Source organism: Typha latifolia, chromosome 1, assembly GCF_019914945.1.
Source record: "Typha latifolia isolate L0001 chromosome 1, TyphaL0001v2, whole genome shotgun sequence".
Taxonomy (NCBI): domain Eukaryota; kingdom Viridiplantae; phylum Streptophyta; class Magnoliopsida; order Poales; family Typhaceae; genus Typha; species Typha latifolia.
This window is the reverse complement of record NC_133086.1, coordinates 21,102,684-21,122,737: the sequence shown is the minus strand read 5'-3', so window position 1 is coordinate 21,122,737 and position 20,054 is coordinate 21,102,684. Positions and strand designations below refer to the sequence as shown.

General features: G+C 36.4%; 2 protein-coding genes across 3 annotated transcripts; one reads left to right on the top strand and one right to left on the bottom strand.

Annotated features, from left to right (window-relative positions):
* The first annotated feature begins 775 nt into the window (after positions 1 to 775).
* LOC140788216 (shikimate kinase 3, chloroplastic) lies at positions 776 to 4,292 on the top strand. Its single transcript, XM_073137388.1, has 10 exons — positions 776 to 1,365; positions 2,078 to 2,124; positions 2,227 to 2,281; positions 2,377 to 2,449; positions 2,558 to 2,645; positions 2,887 to 2,969; positions 3,044 to 3,173; positions 3,425 to 3,503; positions 3,873 to 3,937; positions 4,035 to 4,292. Exons 1-10 carry the CDS (start codon positions 1,149 to 1,151, stop codon positions 4,104 to 4,106), a joined length of 909 nt encoding a protein of 302 aa, XP_072993489.1. The 5' UTR covers positions 776 to 1,148; the 3' UTR covers positions 4,107 to 4,292.
* A 752-nt stretch (positions 4,293 to 5,044) lies between these two features.
* On the bottom strand, positions 5,045 to 19,153 carry LOC140788200 (uncharacterized aarF domain-containing protein kinase At1g71810, chloroplastic). Of its 2 annotated transcripts, none has more exons than XM_073137369.1 (21): positions 18,713 to 19,153; positions 18,580 to 18,624; positions 17,100 to 17,138; positions 15,999 to 16,169; positions 15,761 to 15,913; positions 15,572 to 15,607; positions 13,480 to 13,523; positions 13,002 to 13,092; positions 12,860 to 12,901; positions 12,639 to 12,747; positions 12,383 to 12,497; positions 11,837 to 11,886; positions 11,598 to 11,676; positions 10,401 to 10,451; positions 10,098 to 10,239; positions 9,876 to 9,920; positions 8,789 to 8,893; positions 8,652 to 8,693; positions 7,182 to 7,364; positions 6,128 to 6,235; positions 5,045 to 5,309 (listed from the first exon to the last, which is right to left on the bottom strand). In XM_073137369.1, the coding sequence occupies exons 1-21, from the start codon at positions 19,103 to 19,105 to the stop codon at positions 5,205 to 5,207; spliced, it is 2,148 nt and encodes a 715-aa protein (XP_072993470.1). In that variant the 5' UTR covers positions 19,106 to 19,153; the 3' UTR covers positions 5,045 to 5,204. The 2 variants fall into 2 exon arrangements, with proteins under 2 accessions (XP_072993470.1, XP_072993478.1); XM_073137377.1 differs by lacking the exon at positions 5,045 to 5,309 and adding an exon at positions 5,749 to 6,008.
* Between the last annotated feature and the right edge of the window lie 901 nt (positions 19,154 to 20,054).

Below are 20,054 nucleotides of genomic sequence, written 5' to 3'. Positions count from 1 at the left end.
TCATGGATAAAATAAGGTCGCATTTAGTGCGCCTACGTGGATACACCTATTGGCAGTGTCATCAAAGTACTATTCTGAATTCATGTTAGTATTCTAATGAATGCTTAATTAATTGCATCCATTAGAATAATTTGTTCTGGGTTTCCTCCTCAGACTTTAAATTGTATTCTATTTTAGCTACCAACATCTAGTTATATTCTATGAAAACTAAACGAATGACTAAGAAGTAAACAGTCTATCCTGTGAGCTCGAAACTGAGATCTTTCACACAAGTCAAAGCTTAATTAGACTAAGCTCTAACGAGGAAATTAGCAAATCGCTCCTAATGCTCTTTTCTACGAGTAAGGGAGTCCAGTCCTTTCACAAGGCAACAGAATCTCTTTACCATTTTCCATATGTAGACAAATCCTGCAGCCTATCCAACAATTGGTGATGAACTGCTACTCATCCGTAAATAAATTTGGTGAACTTTGGCAGAAAGATTTATGTGATAAAAAACTTCAACTTGCGTAAAGAAACGCACAAGCTTGTGACGTTTTACAGTGCATTGTTCTCTCTCTCTATGTAAGGACTATAAGCTCTCCCACCAAACCCCTGACCGTCCCACTCAATCCGACGTGGCATGGGTAGTTGGGTCAGCGTGGCAGGTGAATCCTTTTCCTTGCACTTCCCCTCCACCCGACCCACCAAACCCCGAAAAATCCATTCGACCAAAAATGCCCTTCCTGCGTGCAGGGAGAATAGAAATTTTGAGGGCACAGTAGGCGAGCAGATTGGTAATTTTAAGTCCGCTTGTTTCGAGAGAAATGCAACTACTCGAACGCGTCAAGATCCACACGGACGAATCTATATACTTCCAAACCTCGCCGCTCTGGCCTCCTCCTCCGGCTATCCTGCGCCGAGCCGACGCTTACCGTGCGCAGCCTTGGGCGCCGGTCGACGCGATTCGGTGAGTAGCGGTAGATTTGGGTCTTCGGATAGAGATCGGAGGGTTCGGATTGCGCTTCGGAAGGCTTCCATCCGTTCCTGAAGTCATCCATGGCGGAGCTCTCGAGCAACAGAAGAGTTTTCGGTGAATCTTGTTGAAAGTGAGATTTTTTTTTCCTTTTTTTTTTCGGATTTGGTGCGTGCCTTAGATTGATAGAAAGATGGAGGTGAGTGTGGCTTTGAGCTCGCAATCGTGCTCTTGGACCGGTTCGGAGAAGGTCCGGAGGAGAGCGGACGGTCTTTTGAGGTATCAAAATAGTTTACTGGAGGAGAATAGGTTTCAAACCCTTAGATTGCGCGATTCGTGGAGTAGTCGGGCTTCAATTAGGTCCGGAAATCTCAAGCCGATAGTCGCTTGCTGTTATAAGAAATCTGGAGGTAATTTCTTGACAACTGTACTTATTTGCAAAGAAATTTGTTTGTTTGTTTGTTTCTTTTTATTAAGTGTACGGTTTCTAAAGTTTGAATAATTAGAAATTTTGCATGCCTAGCCTGCAAATTCTATCTTGATTCTATTTCTTCTTTTCCAAACAAATTATCTGAAGGTCTTGTGATGATGTTTAGAATTAGAGCTATTGATGAATAGTTAGATGTCAGGCAGGATAGTGAAGTTTTCTGCTTGGAATGTTCAATGAAATGGATTTTTGTTGGTTTTGCTACAGTATCTCTTTGAGAAATGAAAATTCAACAAACCTAACCATGTGATTTCCCGTATGATCCAAATTTTTGTAAACATTCGGGCAGGTATCTTTCAGCTGTCAGCTGTTCTTTTGTTGTTTTGGATTAATATGACTGAGAATGCAAATATTGCATTGCATAAAAGAATTCTCAGCATCAATCTTACACATGTTAGTTTTTACCAATTTTTAATGATGATTCCCTATTGCTTTCTAGTAGGCAAGTTCTTATAACATGACAAGAAGTAGATAATTTTGACTGATCCTATTGATGTACTGTGGATATCAACTTTATTCAGTAGAGCTTAAGATCTCTTTCTAAACTTATGAAGACTTGGAAATTTATAGTAGGTATTCTTCACTGTTTTTTTTTTTTTTTAATTTTTAACTTATGTCTATTTTATGGCATGCAGTTTCTGAGAACTTACATAACTCCGTTGATGAAGCTCTCATACTAAAGGTAGGGAATCACATCCTTGATTGTTATATTTTACATCATAGTGGGAATTAGATGTTTAGTTCTTTGCACTATTCATCTGATAGGATGTTTCTATGACTGCAGAGGAAATCGGAGGATGTTCTCCCTTACTTGAATCAACGATGTATTTATCTAGTTGGTTAGTATTGCTTCCCTTGTACTATACCCATGAGGAAAGGCCACATCTTTTGTGACCGTTTCTAAGGTGGTTGGATAATTGGTTCATGTATACAGGAATGATGGGCTCTGGGAAGAGTACAGTGGGAAAGATACTATCTGAAGTGTTGGGTTATTCTTTCTTTGACAGGTTTGATATTGCTTCTTTTAACATAAAACACTAGAAATGCCACGGGAAACCTTTTGCAAGTTGAAGCACAAATTGACAATGTTGTCTATTCTGTTTTTTGTCTTACAGTGACAAGTTAGTTGAGCAGGCTGTGGGTATATCTTCCGTTGCTCAGATTTTTAAGGTGCATAGTGAAGCCTTCTTCAGAGATAATGAGGTAGCAGTTCTGCTCCTCTCTTTTTTTGTTAGACATAATAGATTAGTCTGAAGGATGACTTTAAATCTTAATGCAACTCCTTTTGGGATATTATTGAACTTGAGCTGTGGATTACCTGATATGGTTTTGCATCTCACAGCTTTCATAATAACCAGCACCAATGAGCTCATGATTGCTAATGAAGCAAGAAGAAAGCAAGTTTTGCTGATTTTTCTTCTGATTTTCTTTTTCATGTCTCAAGAGTGAAGTGCTACGGGACTTGTCGTCGATGCACCGGTTGGTTGTTGCGACTGGAGGTGGTGCTGTGATTAGACCAATTAATTGGTAGTGGATCTAGAAGAACACTCATTGTTATTTAAAATCTGTATAAAGTGGGTCTTAATGCCTTGCATTATCAGGAAGTACATGAAGCAGGGGATAACAGTCTGGTTAGATGTTCCTCTGGAAGCTCTGGCAAGGCGGATAGCTGCGGTAGGAACTGCTTCTCGTCCACTTCTGCATCAAGAATCTGGTGATCCTTACACAAAGGTAGCCACCCTCTCTTAGGAAATTTTTTCTTTTCCTATCCTTCAGAAATATCAGAAGACTTGACATTATAAGTTATCTTAAATTTCTTGAGATTATTGTTATTTGATTCTTGTGACGCTCAAAAATTGTCTGACCAACTGAACTAGAATCATATTTATGGACGATAACAATTTTAGATGATAAAGTTGCCTTTTGCTTGTGACCAATCATCATAAGCTGGATATATAACCAACTGTATCACTCTGCTGCAGGCCTTTGCGAAACTCACAGCACTTTCTGAACAAAGGGGTGATGCCTATTCCAACGCTGATGCAAAAGTTTCCCTTGAATGTATGTACTCCTTGGAGTTGAAGCAATGGCATCTCCGAACTTATTGATTATATTAAGTCCTAGTTGGGCTTTGTTGGGAGTTTTACCCCATTTCTCATGTTTTGTTCTACTTTATAGTCTTAAATCCTTTTAGCTTTGTACAATTTGCTTCTCTGTAGTTTATTAGTATTTTTTTTCCCAAAAGAGACATCAACAGCATTGATTTTACAGCTAAATATTATGCTAGAAAATTCATGCATCTTTGTTATCTCATGAACTTCATATATGTCCATTTCACCTAAGGAACGAAAAATCTGTGTGTTAGCTAACTCGTGTTTCTTCAGCATATCCACGATTTGCCTCACCAACTGTATCCCTCTATGAATGCAGACATTGCAGCTAAACAGGGTCATCAAGATGTTTCTGCACTCACACCAACTGCTATAGCCATCGAGGTATTCCTAAATACGATTTTGTTAACCATATGATCCTTTAGATTTTCTTTTCTAAATGGTATAGAATAGCCTGTTAACGTTTCATTCTGTCTTTCAGGCTTTAATAAAGATTGAGAGCTTTCTTACTGAGAGGGCTGTGGTTAGAAATAGTTCATACCTCCAGGGGTGAAGCCTACGAGGATCTCTGGCTCCTATAATGCATGTTGTATCTATTTGTTCATTCCAAATGACAGCTTGTTGAAACTAGCTTAGTAAATGATAAGCGAAAACATGGTAGAAGCTTCACATCAGAAGGCATCTCTTGTTCATCCTGATGCGAGGTTTTTTTCAGTTTTCCTCCCAGGCTGGTTGATTATATTGAGTGTTAATAGTGTGGCAGATTCTTTTTTTCCCCTTAATAGTTGTAGCAGCAATTGTGCATCCATCGTAGGTTTATCTGGTAAATGATTACGCCACCATGGAATTGCTATAAATAATTTTTTTTTACTGAATAAAATCGAAGTAAAACCACTAGGTCAGTGATATAAGCAATGTCCACAGAATAACAGGGCCGACGCAGATTTCTGAATATAGACGTAGAACCAGTGTTTGACATGCAATCATCGCCTGTTGGTGACAAAATTTTATTATCGCAATCTTTGAATTGTTATCTCTTAGAAATCACGTAGGTATACAAAAATACCACTTAAAAGACAAAACACCAAATTTACCTACAGAATATTACTAGTTTATAGAATAATTAAGGTTTGGCTTCAGGCGTAATGTAATCCAGATATGTAGTGTCATTTTCTCACGGTGTAAACTTATCCACCATTAGAAGGTGCAGTGCCATTTTCTTGGCGAGAATAGACAACTTTGAAAGGGATAGAAGCTAAGTTGGTTGAACAACTGAGTTAAACATTTCTCAGCAAACTTCTCTTTCGTACTGTGAGCTAACAGCAACGACGCTGCAGTCTTATCAACGATACCAATTGTAAGGTAATATGGGGAATCCAAACTTTTATTTATTTATTTATATATTAGGGGAGTCCAATCTAGTTATTGGACATAATAAATAATTACGTATAGACGATTATGAAGAAGAAGAATAAGAAGAAAAGATGGACCTTTCATCCAACTCGGTAACTGCATTGATCCAAATTAGATTATCAACAAAATATTGCAGACAAGCAAGCCTGCTGCGTCGCCACTAAATGCGTTGCGGAGTAGCAAAGCAGCCTCGACCAACATTAATGGGGCAATTTGATGATTAACGGCTTGCCCAACCTTACGTAAAGATCCTTCTAACAGTTCTTGCAACAGCACGAGACAAAAGCCTGCCAGCTAGATCCACTGGCAGACGAAGCAATTGCTGTTGCGACTCATACGGAAGCTGCAGGAGGAAAGATGATAAACAAATCATCATCTCATATAAAAATGGCAAGTATGACATAGTTGACACTGAGGGATCTAAATGAATCAGCTAATATGATAGTTCACGACATGCTTTGAAATACAGTCGATAGAAAAATGGAGATAGATGTAATAAAGAGTATAGAACGGAGTGATGCACATCCCTGGAGGTAACAGACTTTGCAAATAATGTTGGATGGGCCCAGTGATTTCACCGGGTAAATGTGAAAGTTATATGACTTAGATTCAATAGGAAAGTTAGAAGTATGTAACAAATAGGACATGTTTCTGCTAGCAATGAAGACTTCTTCAACAGTCATTTAGAAAACGAATTATGACCACAATGCTTAATACTATTAATACTAAATAATTGGAGATAAAACCACTAAGAACAACTGCAAGATGACAAAGGAGACAAGTGGAGCAAGACATTAACTGGATATTGGAATCCAAATCTGATAAATTTGGCATAATTCCAAATGATAAAAGCCAGATGCAAAATAATTTGGTTGATCTGTTGACAGTAAGGGACACCAGCAAGCTAAGAATACAGAATTAAGAGAAGGTTAAAAAGCTCTGAAACTCCTAGAGGTTGTGGGCTCATGTCATTGATACAACCTCCTCCATAATGATGGGAACCTATCACTCAAATGCCCATTTCTAAGTCTGAAAATGATATCTGAACGTATATTCAGCGAAAGAAAACATCACTCAGAATATTGGAAAATAATAGCTAAAAGAATATAGATTGCAAGTGGGTTAAGCACATACATGGATGTAAAGATGTTTCCCTCTTACCTCAGGAATGACAGAAAGAACAGGTAGAAATTCCTGCAGAGATGTCATCTCATAAAGAACAAGAGAAATATCATTTTTGTTGTCTTCTCCATTAGCAAATTTTACTTCCTGAAAGACGAACCAATACCACATCAAAAGATAAAAATGCACAAACATTTGAAACTACCACACAAAAAAAAATATATAGAGTCAATTACATTTAGCTCCTCTGAACTATTATGGTTCTCCACATACATATTCTGAACTTTTTTTTTTTACCACCTAATTCTCTTGAACTAAAAAAAGTTTTACGACATAGTTGCCTTGAACATATTCCTTTCTCTTAGTTTAAGGAATATATATAGATTTTTATCAAAAAAGGTCCAAGGTGTGTAAAACATGGTGATAATTCAGGGGAGCTAAATATTATTATACCAAAATGATATAGTAGGAATAGGATTAGATATATACTGATATAGTTTTACTATGTCGTGAAATATAAATTCAGCCTGTCCAGCCAATGTCTAAATGGCTCAATTTGAGCTATACTAGATAAAGAGGTTCCAGAGTGAAATCATGATGTCATATCAGAACATAGTATGCATTCCTCTCTCTCTTGTTTTTGTGCAAGTGTACATCATAGCATATTGGGCAATCTATAGTTCTATACATGTGAGTCATGAGGTCTTTAGAAAAGTATCAGTCTCATGGGACTGTAGAGTTGAGTCCTAAACCTCAAGAACCAAACCATCTTAATGATATGTCGCACTGATACATGGGAAAATTCTCACTCGAGCACTGTTTCTTGGCCAATCATGTAAATTATACAACCTATTCCTTCCTAAATATTGATGCTCTTTATGACTTCTGCATAAAGAAGTGTCCTCAAATTTAACAGTCTGACAAAGCCTTGGTTCTCCTCATAAGTTACTGAGCTCTCAACCTACTTTACATACCAGAACCAGAAGTTCTGAGAAATACTCAGTTATCAAGAAAAAAGGTTTGATGCATTTCTTCTAAGGATATGAATACAGTATCTATCAAAGACGATGCTACGGTAAAATGATTCTCTTACTTCATTTGGATTCTCATTTTTCTGAAGGCTTGACAAAAGTAAGACAAGGCGACGCAAAGTTCTCAAGTTAGTGATGTCCTCACGACTCATCGAGGATGACGAATATGAAATGAATAGAGGCAATCTAGAAGCAGCAGCAGAAGTTATAGCATCCATTGCACCTAATCCAAGTGAATCAATCCCCTGTATAGAGAACATAATAATAAGTGTATAACTGTTATCTGCATAGTCAGGTATGGAAGAACAACGGATCCAACTAGAAAGCATTAGAGAAGATCCAAGACAAGGAAACAACACAATCTGGATTTCAACAAACTTACTTCAGGAAAATAATGCATGCATAATAACATAAATTTGGAATATAAGAATTTGTTAGAAAGTTTCTCTTAAGGTCAAAAGCTGCTTCTCATATTCTAGAGAAATTTTCATCATAATAGCAAAATCAAGGCTTTAATGTTAACTGTTTACCTTGTTTCTATACAATTCTGACCGTAACATTTAAATAATAGCTAATTATTTCATAATTTATGTTTACTTACAGAAGAATTCTCTCTTAATAAGAAAATAACAAGGATAATCACTTAAAGCAACATCAGAAGTGTTCCAATGGTATTCGTTGGATATAATTCTTTGAAGCAAAGGGAACTAACAACAGAGCCCTATATCCTTATATCAGTGTTGGCTATATGGATTTTTTTCAGACACTACCTCTATCTTCAGTAACATCCTCCGTCAATGTAAGAGTAATAATGTTATGTCTCGTTATATTAAATATTTTTTCCTCTCCCACTTTTATCACCTTCCAGTAGAACTTTAACACTAACCCTTATTAGTGCGTTAGGTGCTCTTGGTTCGGACATTATAATTTATAAATCATTTAAAACGTTTTTACTCATATTCCTCCTCAGTTAGTGCTTTCTGCAACCGGCCAAGCTGCCGCATATAACAAGTTCTTATTCAACCCTTTATAGTGAGATCATCATTTGCTGGCAATGTCAAGCGAAGCAAGTCATTTTCCAAACATAAATTTCTAATAAGGCATCTTTCTGTGGTTAAGACAAAGAATATTACTTTATAATTCAAGGGAATGCAGCTAACAAGGTATGCACTAAGAGCACACTTCCCTACTTGAAACACTTAATGACATATGTAAAAGCCCCTTCCAGCTTCATTACTGAACAATTAGTGCAAGGTTGAAGATGATTACTTTTAGAATCTCGAATGCCAAGTACAACAATTCTATTAGTGGTGATCGACTGTATAGTCAATAAACTAATCTCTACGAAATGACTACTCAGCAGGCCAGAAATCAAAAATGATAATTCAAGTTGCACTTTTGATTCTTCAGAAGTTCAGAACAAGTGGCTGAAAGGTTCCTAACAATGTAGCTCATTGCTTTAACATCCATGATCTCAATTAATTATTCAGGACTATAGCAAAAACCAGAAAATGTAAAACAAAATAATATACCTTAGCAACCTCTTGCAGAAGTATTTCCCTCACAAAAGCACCCTACAAAAACAAATTTCAACCATTGATTTCCACCTTCACTGATTGCCTTATCAGAATTAAATAAGAAAACAAATAAATGCTGAAACAATTTCTACCTTTTCCGTCAATGTGAATGAGAGTACTTGCTTGATTGCAATTCTGGGATCGCTATCTTCTACTTCCTTCACAGCCAGTGACTGCTCAGTTCTTGCACGAAGGGACTGCCAATAAAGTTAAGCCAAAATTTTGTAAAGGTGCTTCAGTGATATATTTAGAAGTTCCAATTTTCAATTAAATACCATGTGATAAAGATAATTCTGGTAGATTCAACTGTATGATACACAAAAGTTTCTGGAACTGGTCTAATCAAATAATTATCGTGACTGATGGAGTAGCATGCATAAATTGGCTGGATATTCAAAATCAATGAAGAGAACAGCATCAATTTGTTACACTGTATGACCTTAACAAAACTTCTACTTAGTTTTCTCTTCATGTATTTGCACTAGTTCTTGATGTTAATTAGATACTTATTTCTACTTCTTTATCCTAATATCTGACACCTATCGGACAGTACATCTCCTTGACCAGACAGTATATCTCTTTAAATTCTGTCTGCAAAAATAAGATTCTAGAAAGAAAAAAAAAAAGAGTTTCCGAATTGATAGCTTTTTTGGCGCCTTGCGTTTGATTCCTTCCCGCCCTTCCTTTCATATGAATCCGCAAGAGATTACTTGGGTTCTCCCAATAAATAAAAAGTGTATCATGCGGAGTTCGCAGTTGGAGGAATCAGATCGGAGAAACTTATTTTAGTCTAGGTAGTGCAAAATAATTAGGAAGTCTAGTTTCCTGTATTGTAGCTAGATGGTGAAACATTTTGAAATAATTAATTGATCCGGGGGGCTTATTGATTTGATTGATCTCCCTTTCGTACTCATTCGACCTGAGGTTTGCACTTTTTTTGAATAAAAAGAAAGGTTTCAGTCTCTATCTACGATCAGATCCTTTCTTCACCCTCCCTATGACCGCTATCAAAGATAAGCTTTTTCTATTACTAAGCTGGTGCACGTCAAAATTCAACTTGAGAAAAAATACTTCACTAGACAAATTAGTTTTGTCTGTACAAGCTGTCCTGTCAATATGTAAACCCATGAATGCAAATGTATAGTATATAAAGAGGTTAAAGAAAAAATAAAAAATTACCTCAGTTAATAAAGATTCTAGACGGTCAATCTGGAAAACACCTTCCTGGGATAACATAAATAGTGTTAATTCAAAAGGACTTGCTTTAAATTAGAAAAGCTCATGCAGAACTAGAAAGAACATGGCATGAGAAGTTCTAGCACCACTGAAAACAATTATGACCGCATTATAACTCGTCAAACTAACCAAATGACCTGACAAAATAGAGTATCAAAAACTAACCTTGTAAAGGAGAGTCTGCAAAGTAGATCGAAGTTTGGGTGAGCTATCAGTGAGAACTTTTCTTGCAATCCATGGGTATGAACTACTTAAGACTTTGTAATTTGGATCAAAACTGATCGCAATGCCCTCAAGAACAGCAAGGCTGCAAATTTCAAATATAAGTTCAGTGCACATACAGTGCATAACACAATAACATGAAATTGGACTCTCTTAATTAACAGTGCCATAAGATCTCCCTTGTTTAATAAAAATTCTAAGGAAAGAGACTGCCCCTTCTCACACAGAATAAACAAAAACTATTACCTCCGAATGACGAGAGAGAAGTATGATGGTATCTGAAATTTAAATTTGTACCTAAACACCAAAATAGAATGTGAAAGTAAAATAAACAAACAGAAAAAAGCTGCACAAGTAGTTAAAGCAGATACCAAATATTCTTTACAAGACTTAAGAAGAAATAGATAACTCTTGTTGATTTCCTTTTCAGGAAGAGACAAATAGGTAAACTATAAGGAATTATTTTACATATGGTCCTTGAGTAATGAATAACATTCTAGGTCTACTAATATATACTTCCAATCTCTGAAGTCCAACTACAGCATGAAATGACTGCAGAAGAGTAAAAGATGAACCGGAGAGACTTCAACAGCCATCAACGGTACATTTATCACAGAAATAGAAGAATTAATGAATTCCTAACTTAGATGTCATTTGGAAGATACAAATCGACATGAAATACAATAGGATCTATGCATTTACATAACATGTTTTAGGTAGATATTCCAAGTCAGTCGGTCCTTATGTTAGCACAGAAAATTCCAAACCAGGTTATTATCTGTGCAGGCTTCCTCACTTGAGAACTGAAATCTGCATGAAATACAATAGGATCTATGCAATTAAAAAAAATTTAGGTAGATATTCCAAGTCAGACGGTCCTTATTATGTTAGCACAAAAAATCCAAAAAAGGTTATTATCTGTGCAGGCTTCCTCACTTGAGAAATGAATGGGAGGGAGTTGAATGAAACATGAAATTTCTGCATGAGCTGGTATGCACCACACAAAAGGTCTTCAATCTCCTGGGCCAGCTTTCTCAATAGACTTGCATAATCTTTCTGGCATTTTATGAAATATAGCAATCTTTTGGGTTTGTTTTGTTTTCCTTGACCATTATAAACAGTTTAAAGTTTAAACAAAGATCACCAGCACCAACGAGCCGATTGTCAAATTTTAATGTATAAGAACCCACATAGGTTTTCAGGGACAGCTGGAGGGAAAAGGTAAAACTGCAATTTACATACTAACATGTAAGTAATCCGGCAAAAAGAATTCTGCAGACTACACTTTCTTAGTTCTTGGCATGATTAGGTATATTTCTGAACCCTCAGTTAAATAGCTACAACCTTTTTAGGTGATCTGAAAGACAGGTGAAAACTATCTTAAGCACTGAAATTAATATAAGATCACATAATCAAATTTCAAGAAGAAAAAAAAAAGCTTACATGGTCTGTCCAAGATTCCCAGAGAGATCTGCAAACCTTATATTTCTAACTCCTCTGTTGACAGCATTTTGAAAGACATCTGAAACCAAATATTTGTAATTAAGCTTTTATTTGTATGTGTGTGTGATAAGAACAAGTTGAACCTGTATAAAATAGGTCTAGAGTGAACTTTCTTATTGATATTTCCAACTTTTTATTTGTCAATAATCCAATTAGTGAATGAAGCAAAGAGGCAGAACCTGTCAATGCTTTTGTAACTTCATCCTTCTGTGCAGTTGGAGGAAGTAGTCTGTCAGAAATAAATGAATTTCAGCGCATTAGTAGAGAAAAAGAATATACAGTTACATAAAACCACAGAAGAATTCATCAAAGCATGTTCCTTTCTGAATAAGTTGATAAAAATCCTTGCTTCATATCGGGTACAGGTGTTAGCCTAGGTCTACCAGGTCACTCTGTGGCATGATATAGTATCTCTTAACACGCCTATCTATAAAACTACTTTTAGAAACTTATATATACCCACAATGTTCAAAATATTTCTTTAAAGGTTACTGGCTAATACAGCTTACCACTTCATAATAATTATGTAAAAGCTCCAAAAAGTCAATAACTGTATAAGTACAAAAATGTGGATCCATAACTCTATGTAATGACTCATTATCAGCTTCCCAATCATGACAATGGTCATAGTACAAATTAAATGCAACCCCTACATGCAGTTCTTTATGAGATAATATTCCGATCAGCCAACTCCAACACATACTTTAAACTTTGCGGCCACTTACCCTAGAGTGACGAAGTCTTCTGCCAAAGCATCAAAATCACGGTTAACAAGGTGAAGGCAAGCTTCAACAAATCCATCTCGAAGATCTTGCCTAAATTCACCCATCATTCCAAAATCTGGAATAGGAAAAGAAACATGCAGCAATTAGCTTAGAAAGTGAAACTAATATATTGATCTTCACATAAATCTACAAATGCAGGTCTCAGGAAACAAGAAAAATTTAACTTATAACATAAAATAGTCAGTCAGATGTATACCTAAGTATGCCAGCTTCCCATCAGATGTTCGCAGAAGATTCCCAGGATGAGGGTCTGCATGATAAAATCCATAATCTAAAAGCTGTGAAAGTGAGCAATATACTCCTACCTGTAAGGTCAGCAAGCCACAGTAAATGATGTAAGCAAGGTAAAGACAATTTCCAATGTTTAAGCTTCAGGGTAATACATTTATACAAACACTTTGTTCATATGAAATCTACCTCAACCAAATAAAGATCGCTGACTTCAGCCAATCTTTTCCCCTGTTACAAGAATGGATGATGACCAATGTTACATTCTGTTTAACCTATTTCAAGGATTCCCTATTAAGAAAATGAAGTGAAAAATTGTCGTATAGTGCACCTCTACCCATTCCATCATAAGGACTCGGGTACTAGTCTGCTCTATATACATCTCCGGCACAAGAACATCTTTTAGGCTCCCGTATAACTCCCTAAATGACATAGGGAACAAATTGTTAAACAAATATTTCTGATAAAATTCTCAGCTCCCACAAAGTTTAAGTTGAATGCCACCTTGGAAAGCCCAGCAGTAGGATCACACATTTTAGAATGTAATTCATCTGTTTCCAGCTAATTTCAGTACTAATATGAAAATCAAGAAGACTATAAAGTATAAACACTACATGCATTTCATTATTCAAGGAAGGACAAACTTGTTATTTCTAACTTGTAAGTTGATTACATGCATTTATAGAGTCAACACTGTGACTGACAGTGACGGTGAGAGTTAAAGTAAACACTATAGCACAGGTACTTATGCATTGGAAGCCCTGTAAAGCTTAGTAAGAGATGACAGCAGATAGTTGAGGAGGCCCTACCTGAACCTGAGCCCATTCCTTGCTTCAGCCCTGTAGTCCATCTCCTGCATTAAACGTGATTTACCTGTATTCAATGTGAAGGTCTAAGAATATGCCCAAGAGTTTCTAAACACCAAATTGCAAACGTGTGAAAAAGAAAGGCAAATGAAATAACCATATAAGAGGCAGAAACCACCGCCCTTTGAGAATAGTCACAGAATACAACAGATCGACGACCACAAATCATCAGAAAATCAAAATGCTCATAAAAGAGCATGAGACAGAAAAATATGAGTAAAGATAACAATTCAGAAGCTCTTATAGCTGACTTATCATCATGGAGTACAGTAATATGATATGATCAAAGGACATATATAAGTCTAACCTACACTAACAGAACTTTAAGCCTGTTTAAAATCAAGACAGCTGTTAGCTCCATGAAAACATATCAAATGGCTACAGTCCTTTGCTAGAGGACCACACGGAAACGGAAATGTCGCACCATGCTAGCTGAGGCATGAAAATATTTCTATTATATTTTGACAGAAGCATCAAAGGTTTGGGCAACTTCAAAGGTCTTGCTTACACTATCCCACGTTCTAGCTCCAACTAAACATGTTGCTGACTAGTCCAAAGCATGGATTCCAGTTTCGGTCGATCCAGATCTTAGTCAAAACCAGCACATCGGGTATCAGCAATACCCAAGCCGTTTTGGGTTAGTATTGGCTTATCCTAATCCAAAATAGGCTAGGAGGGTCGGATCCGACCTAAGTCCCTCTCACTCTCTCAGCCATTTCTCTCTTCTTTTTTCTTTCTCTCTTTTCTCTTCTTTATCACCTCTTCCACGGATCAACTATCGGCAACTGAGTAGACCTCCGGCGATCTCGACCTCAAGTAACATTCTTCGACTAAAATCCGACGACCTCGATCACCAGCGATTTTAGATAAGTTTTTTTTTCAATATTTCTTTCTCTTTTCTTCTCTCCATCTCTCTTTCCCGTTCTCTCTCTTCCTGCTGTAGCAGTAGATTTCTGCGGCAACAACTGCAGCAACGAATTTCTGCTACGGCAGAAAGAGGAGGAGAGAGGGAAAGAGAGAAAGAGGGATGCAGCAGTAAAAGGGAGAGGGAAGAGAGAAGGGGAAAGTGAAGGCAAAGAAAATAAATTGAGAAAAAAATGAAAAATATAGAAATATTCTTTTCAGCAATATAAAAGTTAAGAGAAAGAGAGGGGGAAAGAAAAGGAATAGAGAAGAAAAAAATCAGAAAAAAAGAGAAATAGGGTATTTTTGTTTTAAGTTTTTAATCTTCATGTGTAAGTAATTTTTATTTTATTTTTTATTTTTGTCATTTTTTAAACCTTTAGAAATTTTTCTGTATTTTTAAATAATATTTAAAGTTTTAGATAATTAAAAAATAGTCTAATATGATACAACCGGTTGATATGATTAATACATATCGTTTTCCGGACGGCTAATCCTGATCCTAATACCGAGTTTTGAAACCTTAGTCTAAAATCAATAAGCCTTCAAGTTTCAAGAGGACAAAGGTAAAATTTAACAATAGGTAAAATTTGTGCAATTAGTACATATAGGAGCCATCCCAACTTTGAGTTCCGCTATATAGGAGACCCTATGTTGTCAGTATGAAGCTGGAGGAGACTTAATATCATGATATAATTGTTTCAATAGCAATATATAGTCGTTAGATGTTCATTTTGCTAAGATGCTTTGGAGCAAAAATAGTAAAATTTGACCTCATACAATCAATTTCTGAGTCGAACTAATTTGTCATTTATAAAATTACGAATGGAAATCAGTAAAGTAAATTTCAATTAAAAATGAACAAGAAGAGAAGAAATTATTTTTTCAGATGCAATAAGAGGTGAATTGCAGCAACTAAATGAAGAAAAATATGCTAGAAGTAAGCAAGAAGCAAAGAAATGAGAAGATTCACAAGCTAGAAGGAAGACGAAGAAGTTTAAGAAACAATTATCTATATGTCATCCAACTATAAATCAGGTCACAAAAATTTCAACCCTTTTAGATCCAAACTTTACTCTACTAGATCAACAATGAAACATTTAGAAATAACATTGAGAGGTAAAAGTTATACCCGAAATAGGCTTGATGCCCACTCATCAATTACAGCCTGCAAGTTAAGATTCTCAAGTAACTATCACAAGAGACCTAAAAAAGAAGTCCATGGAAATAAAATGTTGAGTACTTCTGAAGAGAAACTGAAGCAGCATGACTTCTTTAGAAGATGACAAACTTCTAAAAGAAGCATGAAATCGTCACATACCTGCAGATCTGTATTCAACTTAGCAGTTCTCTTCACAATGCCTGCAATATACCTTAGGATATAGATATCCAAGGAAATGGCTGCTTTAACTCCTGGTCTTTGCACTTTAACAGCAACAACTTTCCCACCAGAGCGAAGCCTGGCCTGGTAAACCTATAAATAAAGAGAAATCTAAATAATTATATCTCCTGAGTTTAGAATTCATATGCTTTTAACTTACACGATAGACATCAACTACCTGCCCAAGAGATGCTGCAGCAATTGGCTCTGGTGTAATCTCAGAGAAAAGCATATCTATTGACAGTCCAAGCTCTTTCTCTATCATATTGAAAGCAACCTCAGTCGAAAAGGGTGCTATACGGTCTTGCAACAAGGAAAGCTCCTCAAGATATGCAGGTGGAATCACATCCTAAGAAAATTATTGCAATAAAAAAGTTACATACAACAACCAGTGGACAAGAAACTTACTCAAAAACTTTACTTTTCCTTAAGCAAAAAAGTGACAAAGCATGAAATTAGCCATTGAATTCATAAACCACCTTGTTAGAATATAAAATGTAAAAATTATCGTTATTTCATAACTTAAGTTTTTAGAGTAATTGATAAGTTAATACGTAATAGTTAATATAATATTAGAGAAAATGTCCCGAGTTAGAATCCTGTCAAACTTATTTGTAATTTTAAAAAAATAAAACTCCACCTATTTAAATCGAGTTCACTTCATGAGTCTATCAAAATGTCTCAAGCCCGGAAATGAAAAGTGAGAAGGAGTGTTGAATATAAAATATAAAAATTATCGTTCTCTAAATTCTTAAGTGTTTAGAGTAGCCAATGAGTTAAACACACCTCATTTCTCCAAAAGTTTGCACAATAGATTTAAATAATTTTGCATATTACTCTTCAATCAGAAATTAAAATCCCCCCAGATCTTAACTGCACAAAACGCAACAATATTTACCATGAAGAAAGCCTAAAAGAAATATTACTATCAAGACGTGATTTATGCTGAAATTAGTGTTATCTAAGCATCATAAACTTCAACAAATAACTATATGGAACTAGTTATCAATTTCAATACCCTTAACAAACGACCTGGAAGTAAATGCATAATAACATATCAGAACTCGACAATATTAGCAGGAACATATTCTAAGCAGTTCTAATTATCAATGCTAGAAACTATGTTAACCAAGGCGAACCATCTCAAACAAAAAAAGTATCAAGGACAAAATCACTCAGATAAATAATGATAATGATTCTGAAAAATATTATAACCAAACAAGTCATGCTCTCTTTCCTATTCATTTCAAAAGGGGAAGAAATGAAAATGCCAACTTACAGGTCTTGATGACACAGCTTGAGCAATTTTAACAAAGGCCTACAGAAGAGAGACTTAATTAGGTTCACAAAGAAAATAAAAATTCAAAAGAACAGTCTTGAAAAGACCAATTTAACAAATCTTAAACATTTAAGATGGACTCAAATAAAATCAACAGTCAGCATAAATGTTTTCTGTACAATAAGATCTGAATTCACAGACAGAGAAGCCTTAGATTGTGCTAAATGCATGCAGAATTAAATGTCAATATATCTAAGACTAAAAACACAAAGTATGATTATATTTTATAAGACTTTTTGTTTGAATGCATCAGAGATTAACATATCTCATCATATCAAAACTTGTCAGCTTTTCATTTGGAGCATCTTCATGTCTTGAAGAACTTTAGGATCTGGTCCCTATCAGATAGTTAGTTATAATGGCATTACCTTATCTAGACTAGGGCAGTCTTGGCTAAGCTGAACTGAAACGGGATTGAAATGTTGAGATGAAGGTGATAACATCATAACAATATACTAAATCATTCCTTGGAGCCTTTCCAATTTAATATCACCACATAAGATCAAGACACTTTTATGAGAAGATACTGCCAGAAGACTAAGAAAAATATGACTGATATAACAAATACGTGTTGCTCGAAATAAGGCAACATTTTAAATTCTCCTTGACAGATGAAAAGAGACTTAAAATTCCAACTGTAATAGAAACAAGTCGCCATTGTCTGGAATGCTGGACCTGGAGAAAATTGTTATTTCAACTAGTGAACCAAAAGTACTATATTACAAAGGATGAAAAAACTACCAATAAGCGTTTGTTTTGATGATTTATGCCTTGATTAACTGATGTAGAAAGGTCGACTGAAGTCAATAGTCATGCTTAAAAGTTATTTAATATAGTTGATCAAACAGATACGATGGAACTTGTTATCCAAATGCAAAATATTTTATATGCATGGGTACTTAATATCCATGTCATGCATCTAGCAAACAATAAATTTTCCATACTATGTGCCTAGGTAAATTTTAGAATGCATAACTTCTCTGGAAGATGACAACGCTACCTTAACACCCTAGTATTTAACTTTGTTGACTGACTGATGACAAATGGATAAGGCAAACTCTAATAAATAGATGAGTTCAACCAATAAACATTTAGTGCATTAACAACATAGATCAGAATCAAACCACATAACGGACTATGATCATACAACCAAACTTTGTTCCAACTTCTAAGTGTTATTAGCCTCTCCAGAGGAAAAACCGATAACTTATAGTACAAAGCGAAAATTAAAGTCTTCTACTGAGTGCATAGTCAACCGAATCCTCAGGCAATGCACTGAATACACATGTATATTAATAGATCAACAGAGAAGCGAACAATGTAAGAAGATCTCTGCATCAAATAAAAGAACATTCTGGACTTGCGTGTATGACAATATTCACACAAAGAAACAGAGGGCAAAATCAACCAGGAAGCATACCGGACCGAGTTCCAGTAGTATCATCCGCAACTCCGCCGCTCTAACCTGATATCAAGAGATCAAGAACCATCACTGACCTATAACCGAACAAGATTCCGACACGAAGCTTCCAGATAAAAATACGACATCACACCTTAAACATCTCATCCGAGCGATCAGATAGGCTGTCAATGTATCTTAGGGCAAACCACCGGCCAAACGTCGCACCGATTTGAATAAATCGCCGGAGTACCAAGAAAGGTTTCCGACGATAGATGGCTGCGATCGCGGCCAGGTCGTACTCGACCAAGAACTCCGCCTCCGAGGCGGCGGTGCCCTCGAAGAGGTATCCAGAGTACTTGGTGAAGGCGTCCTCCTCGCCAGATCCAACGGCCACGGCGGCGGGCGGCGGCGGAGTGTTCCTTAGCCACCGGCCATAGCTACGCCCGAATCGATGGGGAAGGACGGTGCGGTAGTGTAAGGGGAAGGGCTCGGGTTTGAATCTGAAGGGAAAGAGGGAACAAGATGGAGGGAAGAGAAGAGGCATCTGCGACTCGAGAACTGGGAAGAAGGTAGACGAGACCACTGGGAAGAACTGGAGAAGAGCTTTGAGGAATTTATTCTGCAACGGATAAATGTAAACATTGCTTTCCTGTTGTGTTAGATGCTCGCCACGTGTCTAGAGGAACGTATGGGAAAACGAGGACCACTGGATGGTAATCCAGTTCTAACGTTCGAGGAGCGCCAAATGGTCCGGAATCGAATTGCTCGAAGAGACTGGAAGCTAAAAATTAGAGGCTCCGATTTTGCGACGTGGTAATACCCTAGTTAGTAATATTGCCGAGATACTACTCACTGGAGTGAACCGGCGGCCAGCTTCATTTGAGAATTAAGCGCCTGATCTTAAGCTTGAAATCAAATCGCATCGAGTAAAAATATATTAGACCAGCGAAAACTGAAAAGCATAAGGACTTAGTTGTTTTAGTGATACATCTCCTAGGCTACAAATTTATCTTCTATTTTCGCAATCTGCTATGCTATATATAAAGCATGTTTTATAATATTAATGACAATTATCGGATCGCATCAACGAAGTAATTGTTCAGCCAAAAGTATATGCTTTGCATTGATCACGCTAAAAATACCAGACCACTACTCTTAAAATTGTTATGTGGTCGAGCTTACTGAAAGCTACGTCGTTGGTTCTTATCCACTCGGGTAGGGGAGTAGCTACTAGTGCAAATTGCAAGGAAAACGAGACTTTGAAAACCATGTAAATTTCGACTTTACAGATGATAACAGCAATCCTTGCATGTTGGTCGATCGCATACAGACAAAGAAACTAGAGGAAATTAAGCGTCCCAAGAAAAATTAGGGGTCACCTTCTTAGAATTAGCTGTGATGAGACGATGCAAGTCAAATGGATGTACTTTGTGTGTTATAGTAATTGCAGCGTAGCACGCACACAAAAATATTGCAGCGTAACACAATATAAA